At 48.8% G+C, this 16,788-nt stretch overlaps 1 protein-coding gene across 1 annotated transcript in view; it reads left to right on the forward strand.

Annotated features, from left to right (window-relative positions):
- Positions 1-16,788, forward strand: part of LOC132569150 (unconventional myosin-VIIa-like) — an 89,377-nt gene that overhangs the window by 21,717 nt on the left and 50,872 nt on the right. Inside the window, exons 6-10 of the mRNA XM_060235335.1 lie at positions 6,259-6,412; positions 9,147-9,223; positions 11,567-11,686; positions 12,734-12,876; positions 15,788-15,998. Of these exons, the coding sequence (XP_060091318.1) occupies positions 6,259-6,412; positions 9,147-9,223; positions 11,567-11,686; positions 12,734-12,876; positions 15,788-15,998 (705 nt within the window). The remainder of the gene's footprint in view (positions 1-6,258; positions 6,413-9,146; positions 9,224-11,566; positions 11,687-12,733; positions 12,877-15,787; positions 15,999-16,788) is intronic.

Below are 16,788 nucleotides of genomic sequence, written 5' to 3' on the forward strand. Positions count from 1 at the left end.
CAGTTCATTCACTCTGTGTCACATAAGAACATAAGAGAAGCCATGCTGGAGCAGGCCAATGGCACAACCAGTCCAACACTCTGTGTCACATAAGAGAAGCCATGTTGGATCAGGCCAATGGCCCATCCAGTCCAACACTCTGTGTCACATAAGAACATAAGAGAAGCCATGTTGGATCAGGCCAATGGCCCATCCAGTCCAACACTCTGTGTCACATAAGAACATAAGAGAAGCCATGTTGGATCAGGCCAATGGCCCATCCAGTCCAACACTCTGTGTCATATAAGAACATAAGAGACGCCATGTTGGATCAGGCCAATGGCCCATCCAGTTCATTCACTCTGTGTCACATAAGAACATAAGAGAAGCCATGCTGGAGCAGGCCAATGGCACATCCAGTCCAACACTCTGTGTCACATAAGAACATAAGAGAAGCCATGTTGGATCAGGCCAATGGCCCATCCAGTCCAACACTCTGTGTCACATAAGAACATAAGAGAAGCCATGTTGGATCAGGCCAATGGCCCATCCAGTCCAACACTCTGTGTCATATAAGAACATAAGAGACGCCATGTTGGATCAGGCCAATGGCCCATCCAGTTCATTCACTCTGTGTCACATAAGAACATAAGAAAAGCCATGCTGGAGCAGGCCAATGGCACATCCAGTCCAACACTCTGTGTCACATAAGAACATAAGAGAAGCCATGTTGGATCAGGCCAATGGTCCATCCAGTCCAACACTCTGTGTCGCATAAGAAAATAAGAGAAGCCATGTTGGATCAGGCCAATGGCCCATCCAGTCCATTCACTCTGTGTCACTTAAGAACATAAGAGAAGCCATGTTGGATCAGGCCAATGGCCCATCCAGTCCAACACTCTGTGTCATATAAGAACATAAGAGAAGCCATGTTGGATCAGGCCAATGGCCCATCCAGTTCATTCACTCTGTGTCACATAAGAACATAAGAGAAGCCATGCTGGAGCAGGCCAATGGCACAACCAGTCCAACACTCTGTGTCACATAAGAGAAGCCATGTTGGATCAGGCCAATGGCCCATCCAGTCCAACACTCTGTGTCACATAAGAACATAAGAGAAGCCATGTTGGATCAGGCCAATGGCCCATCCAGTCCAACACTCTGTGTCACATAAGAACATAAGAGAAGCCATGTTGGATCAGGCCAATGGCCCATCCAGTCCAACACTCTGTGTCATATAAGAACATAAGAGACGCCATGTTGGATCAGGCCAATGGCCCATCCAGTTCATTCACTCTGTGTCACATAAGAACATAAGAGAAGCCATGCTGGAGCAGGCCAATGGCACATCCAGTCCAACACTCTGTGTCACATAAGAACATAAGAGAAGCCATGTTGGATCAGGCCAATGGCCCATCCAGTCCAACACTCTGTGTCACATAAGAACATAAGAGAAGCCATGTTGGATCAGGCCAATGGCCCATCCAGTCCAACACTCTGTGTCATATAAGAACATAAGAGACGCCATGTTGGATCAGGCCAATGGCCCATCCAGTTCATTCACTCTGTGTCACATAAGAACATAAGAGAAGCCATGCTGGAGCAGGCCAATGGCACATCCAGTCCAACACTCTGTGTCACATAAGAACATAAGAGAAGCCATGTTGGATCAGGCCAATGGTCCATCCAGTTCATTCACTCTGTGTCACATAAGAACATAAGAGAAGCCATGCTGGAGCAGGCCAATGGCACAACCAGTCCAACACTCTGTGTCACATAAGAGAAGCCATGTTGGATCAGGCCAATGGCCCATCCAGTCCAACACTCTGTGTCACATAAGAACATAAGAGAAGCCATGTTGGATCAGGCCAATGGCCCATCCAGTCCAACACTCTGTGTCACATAAGAACATAAGAGAAGCCATGTTGGATCAGGCCAATGGCCCATCCAGTCCAACACTCTGTGTCATATAAGAACATAAGAGACGCCATGTTGGATCAGGCCAATGGCCCATCCAGTTCATTCACTCTGTGTCACATAAGAACATAAGAGAAGCCATGCTGGAGCAGGCCAATGGCACATCCAGTCCAACACTCTGTGTCACATAAGAACATAAGAGAAGCCATGTTGGATCAGGCCAATGGTCCATCCAGTCCAACACTCTGTGTCGCATAAGAAAATAAGAGAAGCCATGTTGGATCAGGCCAATGGCCCATCCAGTCCATTCACTCTGTGTCACTTAAGAACATAAGAGAAGCCATGTTGGATCAGGCCAATGGCCCATCCAGTCCAACACTCTGTGTCATATAAGAACATAAGAGAAGCCATGTTGGATCAGGCCAATGGCCCATCCAGTCCATTCACTCTGTGTCACTTAAGAACATAAGAGAAGCCATGTTGGAGCAGGCCAATGGCACATCCAGTCCAATACTCTGTGTCACATAAGAGAAGCCATGTTGGATCAGGCCAATGGCCCATCCAGTCCAACACTCTGTGTCACACAATGGCCAAAAAAACCCAGGTGCCTTTAGGAAGTCTGTCAGTGGGGCTAGAAACCCTTCCACTGTGCACGTCCCAAGCACAAGAATACAGAACATCACTGGCCCAGACAGAGAGTTCCGACAATATGCAGTGGCTAAGAGTCACTGATGAAAATAAGAACATAAGAGACGCCATGTTGTATCAGGCCAATGGCCCATCCATTCCAACACTCTGTGTCGCACAGTAGCCAAAAAACCCAGGTGCCATTAGAAGGTCCACCAGTGGGGCTAGAAACCCTTCCACTGTGCACCTCCCAAGCACATGAATGCAAAGCATCACTGGCCAAGACAGAGAGTTCCGACAATATGCTGTGGCTAAGAGTCGCTGATGGATCTCTGCTCCATATGCTTATCCAATCCCCTCTTGAAGTTGTCATGTTTGTAGCCACCACCACCTCCTGTGGCAGTGAATTCCATGTGTGAATCCCCCTTTGGGTGAAGAAGGACTTCCTTTTATCAGTTCCAACCCGACTGCTCAGCAATTTCATCGAATGCCCACGAGTTCTTCTATTGTGAGAAAGGGAGAAAAGGACTTCTTTCTCTACTTTCTCCATTCCATGCATAATCTTGTAAACCAGGGGTGGCCAACTTGTAGCTCTCCAGATGTTTTTTTGCCTACAACTCCCATCAGCCCCAGCCAGCATGGCCAATGGCTGGGGCTGATGGGAGTTATAGGCAAAAAAACATCTGGAGAGCTACCGTTGGCCACCCCTGTTGTAAACTGTTCATTCGTGTGGCCATCACTACATCCTTTGGCAGCAAATTCCACATTTTCATCACTCATTGAGTAAAGAAGCATTTCCTCTTGTCCATCCTGAAGCCCACTAGGTTACGTGAGGCCAGTTTTGCAATTTCATTGCAGCCAATTTCATTGAATGCCCACGATGTTCTTGTATTGTGAGAAAGGGAGAAAAGGCCTTCTTTCTCTACCTTCTCTATCCCTTGCTTTTTGTTCATGTTTTAGAAAACACCTCCAAGCCTCTCCGTGTAACAAAAATTGAAAACAAATCAGCCAGTATCGTAATGCCCCTGTATAAATCGATGGTGCGGTCTCATTTGAAGTACTGTGTGCAGTTCTGGTCACCGCACCTCAAAAAGGATATTATAGCTTTAGAGAAGGTGCAGAGAAGGGCAAGTGGAATGATTAAAGGGCTGGAGCACTTTCCCTATGAAGAAAGATTGAAACGCTTGGGGCTCTTTAGCTTGGAGAAACGTCAACTGCGGGGTGACATGATAGAGGTTTACAAGATGATGCATGGGATGGAGAAAGTAGAGAAAGAAGTCCTTTTCTCCCTTTCTCACAATACAGGAACTCGTGGGTATTCAATGAAATTGCTGAGAAGTCAGGTTAGAATGAATAAAAGGAAGTCCTTCTTCACCCAAAGGGTGATTAACATGTGGAATTCACTGCCACAGGAGGTGGTGGCGGCTACAAGCATAGCCAGCTTCAAGAGGGGGTTAGATAAAAATATGGAGCAGAGGTCCATCAGTGGCTATTAGCCACAGTGTGTGTGTGTGTGTATGTATATATATATATATATATATATATATATATATATATATATATATATATATATATATATATATATATATATATATATATATATACACCGTATTTTTCGCTCCATAAGACGCACCTGAGCATAAGACGCACCTAGTTTTTAGAGCTGTTTGTGTGAATTTAGAGGCATTTGTGTGAATTTTTTGCAGTATTCGCTCCTTAAGACGCACACACTTTTCCCTCCACTTTTTTGGGGGGGGAAAGTGAGTCTTATAGTGCAAAAAATACGGTATATCCAGTATTTACTAGTAACAAACACAGTGCTTACCGTGATAACCAAACATATGAACATATGAAGCTGCCTTATACTGAATCAGACCCTTGGTCCATCAAAGTCAGTATTGTCTTCTCAGACTGGCAGTGGCTCTCCAGGGTCTCAAGCTGAGGTTTTTCATGCCTACTTGCCTAGACCCTTTTCAGTTGGAGATGCCAGGGATTGAATGTGGGACCTTCTGCTTCCCAAGCAGATGCTCTACCACTGAGCCACAGCCTCATTCATGGCTCTCCAGGGTCTCAAGTGGAGGTTTTTCACACCTATTTGCCTGGACCCTTTTTTGGAGATGCCGGGGATTGAACCTGGGACCTTCTGCTTCCCAAGCAGATGCTCTACCACTGAGCCACCGTCCCTCCCCTAAACATAATATAAACAAGCATATTTGTACAGCACAAAATCCCCCCGGAACCGAAAGTACACGCTGCTCCTACTGTATGATGGATCAATGTCCTATAGAAAAAATATGGAGCTGTGATACAAGTCCGACAATATCCAAGACCAGTCCAATATTACAGGGGTGGCCAATGGTAGCTCTCCTGATGTTTTTTGCCTACAACTCCCATCAACCCCAGCCATTGGCCACGCTGGCTGGGGCTGATGGGAATTGTAGGCAAAAAGCATCTGGAGATCTACCGTTGGCCACCCCTGCAATGTCGTTTCGAGTGCATTGACTCTTCTTCTTGTGACCGTCTTCTTTGTTGTTGATCCAGCAGGTAAGTGGGGCTTCTTTTAAATTTTGTCTCACTTTCATGGCTTTGTTTTCATTGCTCCTTGGAACGCCTACAGATTGTCTTCATATCCAACCCGGTTCTCCCAGATAAGAGTCCGCACACTTTATCACTACACCAAACTGGCTCTCCAGTTCCAATCTTTTGTTTAAAGATGGGCACCCTGGTGCCTGCTGAAACCTTATCTGGTGTCCACCAAGTGTTCTTAGAAAACGGGCGTGGTCACGTGGAGCTCCTGCCTGACAGGTCTTCTGATAGGCCGTTAGAGATCTGATTGGCTGTGCAGATTAAAATAAGTTTTCGGCAGCAGCTGCCACCACCATATCGGTTTCATTATCTTTCCTTTTTGGCTGTGCTTTAAAAAAAATACTCCTCTTGCCCTTGTACTTGGGCTTTCTATGGAGTAGACATTACTGTAGAATCATAAAATCATAGAATTGGAAGGTACCTCCAGGGTCATCTAGTCCAACCTCCAGCACAATGCAGGAAACTCACAGATACCTCCCCCTAAATTCACAGCATCTTCATTGCGGTCAGATGGCCATCTAGCCTCTGTTTAAAAACCTCCCAGGAAGGAGAGCCCACCACCTCCCGAGAAACCCCCTGCACAATGCAGGAAACTCACAAACACCTCCCCCTAAACTCACAGGATCTTCATTGCGGTCAGATGGCCATCTTGCCTCTGTTTAAAAACCTCCCAGGAAGGAGAGCCCACCATCTCCCGAGGATGTAGCCAATCCTCCAAGAGCTTACAAGGCTCTTCTTTGTGAGCTCTTGAAAGATGGGCTACATCAGGAGGTGTGGCCTAATATGCAAAGGAGCTCCTGCTAGAATTCCACTCCTTCTAAGGAGGAAGCCTGTTCCACTGAGGAACTGCTCTGTCAGGAAGTTCTTCCTAAGTTGAGCTGGAAGCTCTTCTGATTTAATTCCAAACCATTGGTTCTGGTCTAACCTTCTGGGGCAACAGAAAACAATTCCACATCATCCTCTATGGCAGCCCTTCAAGGACTTGAAGATGGTGATCGTATCACTTCTCAGCCGCCTCCTCTCCAGGCTAAGCATCCCCAGCTCTTGCAACCTTTCTTCACAGGACTTGGTCTCCAGACCCCTTGGAAGCCCTCTGGTCTGGTAGAAAGCAGGTTTATGTATTCATGTATCCTGTATCTCCTCCCCTAGGGTAACTGCATTACCTGCGACGGCAGAGACGATAGCAAAGAGTACTCCAACATCCGGGCGGCCATGAAAGTCCTCATGTTCACCGACACCGAGAACTGGGAGATCTCCAAGCTCTTGGCCGCCATCTTGCACATGGGGAACTTGCGGTATGAAGGTAGTATGTCCAGGAAATAGAGGCCCATTTTTCAGGGGGGTGAATTAGGTTTTATTCCAGAGTCAATTTGCAGGTAAGGGAAGCGGGACTCACCTGAGAAAAAACTTTCTGTGATCTTCGCATATAGGCTTTCCCACCGATATTTTCCTTGCTTATGAGTTCCTGTTGCGGTGGGGGAAGGAGCCCATCAATGGCTATTAGCCTCAGCATATTGATGGAACTCTCTGTCTGGATCAGACCAATGAGGGTCCATCTAGACCAGCATCCGGTCTCATGCAGTGGTGAAACAGTCCCTCTAGAAAGCCAATAGGGCAGAAAGACTGAGGCCTTCCCCTGAGGTTGCCCTCGTTTCTGGGATTCAGAGGATCAGTGCCTCTGAATGCAGAGGTTTCCCTCAGTCCCCATGGCTAGTAGCCACTGATAGACCTATTCTCCATGAATCTGAGTAATCCGCTTTTGAAGCTGTTAAGAACATAAGAGAAGCCATGCTGGATCAGGCCAATGGCCCCTCCAGTCCAACACTCTGTGTCACATAAGAATGTAAGAGAAGCCATGTTGGATCAGGCCAATGGCCCATCCAGTCCAACACTCTGTGTCACGTAAGAACATAAGAGAAGCCATGTTGGATCAGGCCAGTGGCCCCTCCAGTCCAACACTCTGTGTCACTTAAGAACATAAGAGAAGCCATGTTGGATCAGGCCAATGGCCCATCCAGTCCAACACTCTGTGTCACATAAGAACAAAAGAGAAGCCATGTTGGATCAGGCCAATGGCCCATCCAGTCCAACACTCTGTGTCACTTAAGAACATAAGAGAAGCCATGCTGGATCAGGCCAATGGCCCATCCAGTCCAACACTCTGTGTCACATAAGAACATAAGAGAAGCCATGATGGATCAGGCCAGTGGCCCCTCCAGTCCAACACTCTGTGTCACTTGAGAACAAAAGAGAAGCCATGTTGGATCAGGCCAATGGCCCATCCAGTCCAACACTCTGTGTCACATAAGAACAAAAGAGAAGCCATGTTGGATCAGGCCAATGGCCCATCCAGTCCAACACTCTGTGTCACTTAAGAACATAAGAGAAGCCATGCTGGATCAGGCCAATGGCCCATCCAGTCCAACACTCTGTGTCACATAAGAACATAAGGGAAGCCATGTTGGATCTGGCCAATGGCCCATCCAGTCCAACACTCTGTGTCACATAAGAACAAAAGAGAAGCCATGTTGGATCAGGCCAATGGCCCATCCAGTCCAACACTCTGTGTCACATAAGAACAAAAGAGAAGCCATGTTGGATCAGACCAGTGGCCCATCCAGTCCAACACTCTGTGTCACTTAAGAACATAAGAGAAGCCATGCTGGATCAGGCCAATGGCCCATCCAGTCCAACACTCTGTGTCACACAGTGGCCAAAAAACCCCCAAGTGCCATCAGGAGGTCCACAAGTGGGGCTAGAAGCCTTCCCACTGTGCCCCCCGCCACAAGCACCAAGAATACACAGCATCACTGCCACAGACAGTTCCAATAAAATGCTATGGCTAATAGCCGCTGATGGACCTCTGCTCCGTATATCTATCCCAGGGATGGCCAAAGGTAGCTCTCCAGATTTTTTTTTTTTGTTTTGCCTACAATTCCCATCAGCCCCAGCCATTGGCCATGCTTGCTGGGGCTGATGGGAGTTGTAGGCAAAAAAAAACATCCGGAGAGCTACCATTGGCCACCCCTGATCTAGCCAATCCCCTCTTGAAGCTGGCCATGCTTGTAGCCACCACCACCTCCTGTGGCAGTGAATTCCACGTGTTAATCACCCTTTGGGTGAAGAAGGACTTCCTTTTATCCGTTCTAACCCGACAGCTCAGCAATTTCACTGAATGCCCACGAGTTCTTGTATTGTGAGAAAGGGAGAAAAAGACATCTTTCTCTACTTTCTCCATCCCATGCATAATCTTGTAAACTGTTCATTCGTGTGGTCATCACTACATCCTTTGGCAGCAAATTCCACATTTTCATCACTCATTGAGTAAAGAAGCATTTCCTCTTGTCCATTCTGAAGCCTGCTAGGTGATGTGTGGCCAGTTTTCCACTATCGGCCCAGCCAACCTCACAGGGTTGCTGTGAAGATAAAATGGGAAAGGGATGTTAGCCACCATCAGTTCCTCAAAGAAAAAGTGGAATACAAATGTACTAGAAGAAGAAGATGACTGCAGATTTATACCCCACCCTTCTCTCTGAATCAAAAACTCAGAGCGGCTTACGATCTCCTATATCTTCTCCCCCACACACACCCACAGCAGACACCCTGTGAGGCGGGTGGGGCTGAGAGAGCTCTCACAGCAGCTGCCCTTTCAAGGACAACTCCTGCAAGAGCTGTGGCTGACCTAAGGCTGCAAGTGGAAGAGTGGGGAATCAAACCCGGTTCTCCCAGATAAGAGAGCTCTGGCTGACCCAAGGCCATTCCAGCAGCTGCAAGTGGAAGATTGGGGAATCAAACCCGGTTCTCCCAGATAAGAGAGCTACGGCTGACCCCAGGCCATTCCAGCAGCTGCAAGTGGAGGAGTGGGGAATCAAACCCGGTTCTCGCAGATAAGAGTCCACACCCTTAACCACTACACCAAACTGGCTCTCAGAGAGAGCAGACCAAACTGAAAAGCCTTAAACATGTTGGAGCTGGCATTATGCCCCTTCAGCCGGACATTTCCACAGCTTTCTTGCCTCTGCTTCTACCCCTTACAGCTCGAAGCTATGACAACCTGGATGCCTGTGAAGTCCTTCACTCAACGTCTCTGATCACTGCAGCTTCGTTACTGGAGGTGAGGTGAATTTCCTGTTCCTCGACTTGTTTCCCCTTCAGGGTTTCTTTATACCAGTCATTTGGAATTCTTGTGACTCTGGTTATGATTCCAGAGAGAGGATCACCCTGAAATTAAGAATAGTAGCATCTGACCCCTCATAAATTAGAAGAAGAAGAATTGCAGATTTATACCCTGCTCTTCTCTCTGAATCAGAGACTCAGAGCGGCTTACGACCTCCTTCCTCCCCCACAACAGGTACCCCGTGAGGTGGGTGGGGCTGAGGGGGCTCTCACAGAAGCTGCCCTTTAAACGACAGAGTCTCAGAGCGGCCTACAATCTCCTTTCCCTTCCTCCCCCACAACGGACACCCTGTGAGGTGGGTGGGGCTGAGGGGGCTCTCACAGAAGCTGCCCTTTAAACGACAGAGTCTCAGAGTGGCCTACAATCTCCTTTCCCTTCCTCCCCCACAACGGACACCCTGTGAGGTGGGTGGGGCTGAGAGGGCTCTCACAGAAGCTGCCCTTTAAACGACAGAGTCTCAGAGTGGCCTACAATCTCCTTTCCCTTCCTCCCCCACAACGGACACCCTGTGAGGTGGGTGGGGCTGAGGGGGCTCTCACAGAAGCTGCCCTTTAAACGACAGAGTCTCAGAGTGGCCTACAATCTCCTTTCCCTTCCTCCCCCACAACGGACACCCTGTGAGGTGGGTGGGGCTGAGGGGGCTCTCACAGAAGCTGCCCTTTAAACGACAGAGTCTCAGAGTGGCCTACAATCTCCTTTCCCTTCCTCCCCCACAACGGACACCCTGTGAGGTGGGTGGGGCTGAGGGGGCTCTCACAGAAGCTGCCCTTTAAACGACAGAGTCTCAGAGCGGCCTACAATCTCCTTTCCCTTCCTCCCCCACAACGGACACCCTGTGAGGTGGGTGGGGCTGAGGGGGCTCTCACAGAAGCTGCCCTTTAAACGACAGAGTCTCAGAGCGGCCTACAATCTCCTTTCCCTTTCTCCCCCACAACGGACACCCTGTGAGGTGGGTGGGGCTGAGGGGGCTCTCACAGAAGCTGCCCGTTCAAAGAAAGAGTCTTCCGTCTTGTCTGTGAATGATGGGGTATGAATTGGTAGAGACTGACCAAGAGAGAGATCTTGGGGTCGTGGTAGATAACTCACTGAAAATGTCAAGACAGTGTGCAGTTGCAATAAAAAAGGCCAACGCCATGCTGGGAATTATTAGGAAGGGAATTGAAAACAAATCAGCCAGTATCATAACGCCCCTGTATAAATCGATGGTGCGGTCTCATTTGGAGTACTGTGTGCAGTTCTGGTCACCGCACCTCAAAAAAGATAATATAACACTGGAAAAAGTGAAGAAAAGGGCAACTAGAATGATTAAAGGGTTGGGACACTTTCCCTGTGAAGAAAGGTTAAAATGCTTGGGATCCTTTAACTTGGAGAAACGTCGACTGAGGGGTGGCATGATAGAGGTTTACAAGATTATGCATGGGATAGAGAAGGTAGAGAAAGAAGTCCTTTTCTTCCTTTCTCACATTATGAGAACTCGTGGACATTCAGTGAAATTGCTGAGCAGTCGGGTTAGAACGGATAAAAGGAAGCCCTTCTTCATCCAAAGGGTGATTAACACATGAAATTCACTGCCACAGGAAGTGGCGGCAGCTACAAGCATAAACAGCTTCAAGAGGGGATTGAATAAACATCTGGAGCAGAGGACCATCAGTGGCTCTTAGCCACAGCTTATTGTTGAAACTCTATCTGGGACAGTGATGCTCTGTATTCTTGGTGCTTGGGTTAGGGACAGTGGGAGGGCTTCTAGTGTCCTGGCCCCACTGCTGGACCTCCTGATGGCACTTGGTTTGTTTTGGCCACTGTGTGGCACAGAGTGTTGGACTGGATGGGTCATTGGCCTGATCCAACATGGCTTCTCTTATGTTCTTATGAATCTGTAACCTCCCCAAACGCCCTATTGCTATCATCCTTGCTGAAGTCTTGTCTTGCCAATTGAGGGCTGTGGTTTTCTTGGTCGAGTCACTCCATCTTGTGTTAGGTCTCTTTCTTTTCCTCCTAACTTCACAATCACTGTAGTTTTTTAATAAAACCCAGGTTTCCCTTGATGTTTGAACGGAGCCTAAACTGCTATCTACAGGTCCCTCAGGGAAATTTGCAATCAGAGCAAAATGGAGCAAACGCCTTCCCTTTTCTTAGGATTCCCAAGGTCTTTGCCTCAGCTATACTGCCTCTTGACATGGAGGTTCTACTTAACTGACACAGCTAACAACGATAAATAGCTGCTCGTTGTCAGATGGAACAGTTATTGGCCTGTTTTTCTTTTCTTTTCTGCGCATCCAGGTGGATCCTCAGGATGTGATGAACTGTCTCACCAGCAGGACAATTATCACGCGGGGGGAGACCGTCTCTACCCCCCTCAGCATGGAGCAGGCTCTGGATGTGAGGGACGCTTTTGTAAAGGTCAGGACTGGATCACGCTTGCGGTTCTGCCTCTGCTTCTCTTTTCCTCTTCTTCCTCAGTTACAGAATTGTCAAAGTCCGTTGCCCCTATCCAGAAAACTAGCACAATTTAGTGGTTAGGCCAGGGGTGTCAAACATGTGACCTAGGGGCCAAATCAGGCCCCTGGAGGGCTCCTATCGGGCCCCCGAGCAACTGGCTGTCATCTGCTTCCTTCTCCCTCTCTCTTGATTCCTTCTGCATCTCAGCTTGCTTTGCCAGGCTTGCTCAATTGCACATGAGCTACAAAGCAAAACCTTGATTTTCTCTATTGGTTGAGGCTCCTCCCTTGGGGAGGAAGGAGAGGCTTGGCTCAGTTGTTCTGCTGTGTGATTGAGAGAGCTTGCTTTGGCAAGCTCTCTCAATCACACAGCAGAACAACTGAGCCAAGTCTCTCTTCGTTCTATTGGCGGAGGCTCCTCTCCCTCCTGGTCCCCTGGGGAAGGAAGGAAAGAGCCAGAGTTTCCTTTGCCCGGTTCCCTGTATCCCATGGGAGAGATACAAAGAAAGCACCTTTAAGGCCAACGAGTGGTAATGTTTTAAGCATGTTTTAGATTTAAAAAATTTTTTACAAAATCTTTGTGTTTGTCTGTGTCCTTTATGAAGTTTATATCTCTGCTACCTAAAATAGGTACACACATGGCACAGTCCAACATGGCTTGGCCCAAAAAAGTCTCATTTATGTCAGATCTGTCCCTCATAACAAATTGAGTTCGACACCCCAGGGTTAGATAGTCAGGCTGTGATCTAAGATTCCCACCCAATGTTCCCTCTGAGCTGTGAAGTCTTGTGAGCAAGAATTCGACTTTGTGAGCTCCTGGCATTAAAGTGGTGAGCTGCTGCATAAATTTCTTCGCTCCGGGGGCCACTTTTCCTGAGGTAATTCGGCCTCAGGGCCGCATGTTTGACACCCCTGCTCTAGGGAAGATAATTTCACCAGATCGTTCCTGCTTCCTTTAGGCGGCAGATTGAAATTGTACCAAGTTCAATTCCACCGTTAACATTTTCAGGGAATCTACGGAAGGCTGTTTGTGTGGATTGTGGAAAAGATCAACGCGGCCATTTACAGGCCTCCGTCCCACGAACACAAAAGCGTCAGGCGATCCATTGGGCTGCTGGATATCTTCGGCTTTGAGAACTTTGCTGTCAACAGGTAGGGGCATCACCACAGATCATATATGCCTAGTGGGCGGAATACGGTTGTGGGGCTGAGTGTCAATCCCTCACTGCCGAGGTGGGATAGTAGGGTTGCCAAGCCCCTGCGATTGCTAGGGGGGGGGGGTAGGGTTGCCAAGTCCAATTCAAGAAATATCTGGGGACTTTGGGGGTGGAGCCAGGAGACATTGGGGGTGGAGCAAAGATCAAGGCTGTGACAAGCATAATTGAACTCCAAAGGGAGTTCTGGCCATCACATTAAAAGGGACAGCACACCTTTTCAATTCCTTCCTTCCACAGGAAATAATGGATAGGGGCACCTTCTTTTGGGGCTCATAGAATTGGACCCCCCAGTTCAATCTTTTTGAAACTTGGGGGGTATTTTGGGGAGAGGCACTAGATGCTATACTGAAAATATAGTGCTTCTACCCCAAAAAACAGCCCCCCCCAGAGCCCCAGATACCCGTGGATCAATTCTCCATGATTTTTTATGGGAATAAATCTCCATAGGGAATAATAGAGTTCCCAGCAGACATTTCCCTTCCCTCCCCCCGCTTTCTGATGACCCTAAAGCGGGGGAAGGGCCTCCAAACTGGGGGCTCCCCTGCCCCCACCTGGGGATTGGCAACCCTACGGGGGGGCACACGCAGCACAATGACATTACCCAGAAATAATGTATCGCACCAGGCACATCACGTGGGCGACGCTCTAGGAATTTGTGGAAAACGTCATGGTTTTGTGAGGGGACACTCTAGGAATTTTTTGGGGGGTGGGGAACTCTATGGTACCGTAGAGGTCCCCCCCACATTGCCAGAGTGTCCCCACATAGAACCATAGAGTTTCCTGCAAATTCCTAGAGCCAGGCCTGTAACCCCAGGGGGGCCTGTGGGGGCACTGCCCCCCGACTTCCAGGGGGCCCTCCATGGTGCGACTGCCCTTTTTTTTTTTTGCCATGGCTGAGTCAGCAAAGCACCATCAGCGGCAGCCAGAGCTGGGATAGCTGTTTAAGTTTATTTCAATTTATATTCTGCCCTTCCCACCAAAGTGACTCAGGGCGGCTCACAACATATAAAATCTAACATAGAATTTTAAATTTAAAATACATCAATTACAACAGTTAAAACAGTAAAATAATAAAATTTAAACAGCGATCGATCAAAATACTACACTGAACCTTCTATAGAATTTCTAATGCCCGTTAATTATAGGCCAGCCGGAAGAGGGCTGTCTTACAGGCCCTGAGGAACTGGCCAAGGTCCCGCAGGGCCCTCACCTCTTCCGGCAGCTGGTTCCGCCAGCAAGGAGCTGTTACAGAAAAGGCCCTGTCCCTGGTGGATTTCGGACGGGCCTCCTTTGGCCCGGGGATAGCAAGCAGATTTTGAGAGCCCGATCTCAGTACTCTCTGGGGAACATGTGGGGAGAGACGGTCCCTAAGGTAGGCAGGTCCTAGGCCATATAGGGCCTGAGCAAGGGACCGCAGCAAGAGGAGAGGAGGGAGGCGGAGGAAGCCACATGGAATCGGCCAGGGAGGGGGGCAGATGGAGTTGCTGGCTGCAGCGTGCCAGGGTGAGGGACGGGGAGGTGGAAGGAACCCCGCCCCCCGCTTGCATGTCCTTTCTTGACGCCAAAGTTTTAGGGTTGGCTGCCTTGACTTGGTCACATTCAGAGCCTCCAGCTTTTGCCCCTACCTCAGAAAGCTTCTGAGAAGCGGCAAACCCCACAGTAGATGGGAAAGGGTGCCCCCTGACTTTTTAAAAAGCCCCCCCAACTTTTAAAAGGTCGGGCACGATACGTCATGGCAATGGGACTGTTTGGAGGCGGGGATCCCCTTGGTGACCTCCTCCCCCACCCCCAGCGGGAACTTGGAGGCCCTGTGGTTATTACCATTTTGCAAGTGAGACCACACACAAGGGGAGACAGCACTATGTGAGATCCTCTTGATAGGTTTACGAGCTCTGCGTGGGGAAATACCTGGAGATGTTGAGCGTAGAGTCTGGGGAGAGCGGGGTTTGGGGAGGGGAGGAACGTCAGCAGGTACAATGCTATGGAGTCCACCTTCCCAAGCAGCCATTTTCTCCCGGGGAACTGAGCTCTGTTGCCTGGAGACCAAATTTAATAGAAGGGATTCTCCAGGCCTCACCTGGAGGTTGGCAAACCTATCTTCTTGGTAATGTGTGGTCCCTGTTTTGTGTGAACAAGGCAATGCACTTTGGGGGAGGAGCATGAAGAGGTGGACATGGGATAAAACCATTGAGTTTCTGAAGATTCCTAGAGTGAACTGATGTCACTTGGGGGGGAGAGGAGTGACATCACACTGTCGCCTGATCTGTGGCTGCTTATGGCACTTGAAAAGGCTATGGGGGGGGAACAAGAGCTGCTGAGCCCCCCAATTGTATTGAGGCCTCATGGCAACTGGAGGATTGGCTACCTCAGGGGAGTGTGGCCTAATGTGCAGAGGAGCGCCTGCTAGAATTCCTCCCCTGGATGCATCCCATAAAGTCATCTGGGAGACGCCACCATTTTTATTTTCTTTAAAAGAGTTTTGAAGACCTTGAGTAATCTGACCTTTCCGTAAACTCTCCAATAAAATCGTTTTATTGAAGGAAAAAAGGAGATAACACCCATACACAGGGCTTTTTCTTTTTTGAGCAGGAACGCAGTTCCAGCTGGCTTGGTGTCGGGGGGGGTGTGGCCTGATATGCAAATGAATTCCTGCTGGGCTTTTTCTACCAGAAATCCCCATGCGAAACAATGGTGATGTCAGGGGGAGTGGCCTAATATGCAAATGAGTTCCTTCTGGGCTTGTCCTACCAAAATAACCCTGCCTATACAATCTTAGAGTGATGCTGCGCCCCCTAGTGTCCAGGTGTGCTGAGTCGCTCGCTCCAACCCCTCCCCTCCCTCCCCAGTTTTGAGCAGCTCTGCATCAACTTCGCCAATGAGAACCTGCAGCAGTTCTTCGTCCGCCACGTCTTCAAGCTGGAGCAGGAGGAGTACAACCTGGAGAACATCAACTGGCAGCACATCGAGTTCACCGACAACCAAGACGCCTTGGACATGATCGCCATCAAGCCCATGAACATCATCTCCCTCATCGACGAGGAGAGCAAATTCCCCAAGGTCAGTTGTGCTCCTCCCGCTGGATTCTATGCCTGGCTCTTGTCTCTTGCAGTTGGGGTTGCCAGCCTCCAGGTGGGAAGAGAAGCGATAGCTCCGCGTATAGAATAACTTCTTCACCCAAAGGGTGATTAACATGTGGAATTCACTGCCACAGGAGGTGGTGGCGGCCACAAGCATGGCCACCTTCAAGAGGGGTTTAGATAAAAATATGGAGCACAGGTCCATCAGTGGCTATTAGCCACAGTGTGTGTGTGTATATAAATTTTTTTGCCACTGTGTGACACAGAGTGTTGGACTGGATGGGCCATTGGCCTGATCCAACATGGCTTCTCTTATGTTCTTATGTGACACAGAGTGTTGGAATGGATGGGCCACTGGCCTGATCCAACAAGGCTTCTCTTATGTTCTTATGTGACACAGAGTGTTGGAATGGATGGGCCACTGGCCTGATCCAACAGGGCTTCTCTTATGTTCTTATGTGACACAGAGTGTTGGAATGGATGGGCCGTTGGCCTGATCCAACATGGCTTCTCTTATGTTCTTATGTGACACAGAGTGTTGGACTGGATGGGCCACTGGCCTGATCCAACAGGGCTTCTCTTATGTTCTTATGTGACACAGAGTGTTGGACTGGATGGGCCACTGGCCTGATCCAACAAGGCTTCTCTTGTGTTCTTATGTGACACAGAGTGTTGGAATGGATGGGCCGTTGGCCTGATCCAACATGGCTTCTCTTATGTTCTTATCTCTTGTTGTACAAATTGTTCTCGATAATGTCCAATAACGATGG

Source organism: Heteronotia binoei, chromosome 3, assembly GCF_032191835.1.
Source record: "Heteronotia binoei isolate CCM8104 ecotype False Entrance Well chromosome 3, APGP_CSIRO_Hbin_v1, whole genome shotgun sequence".
Taxonomy (NCBI): domain Eukaryota; kingdom Metazoa; phylum Chordata; class Lepidosauria; order Squamata; family Gekkonidae; genus Heteronotia; species Heteronotia binoei.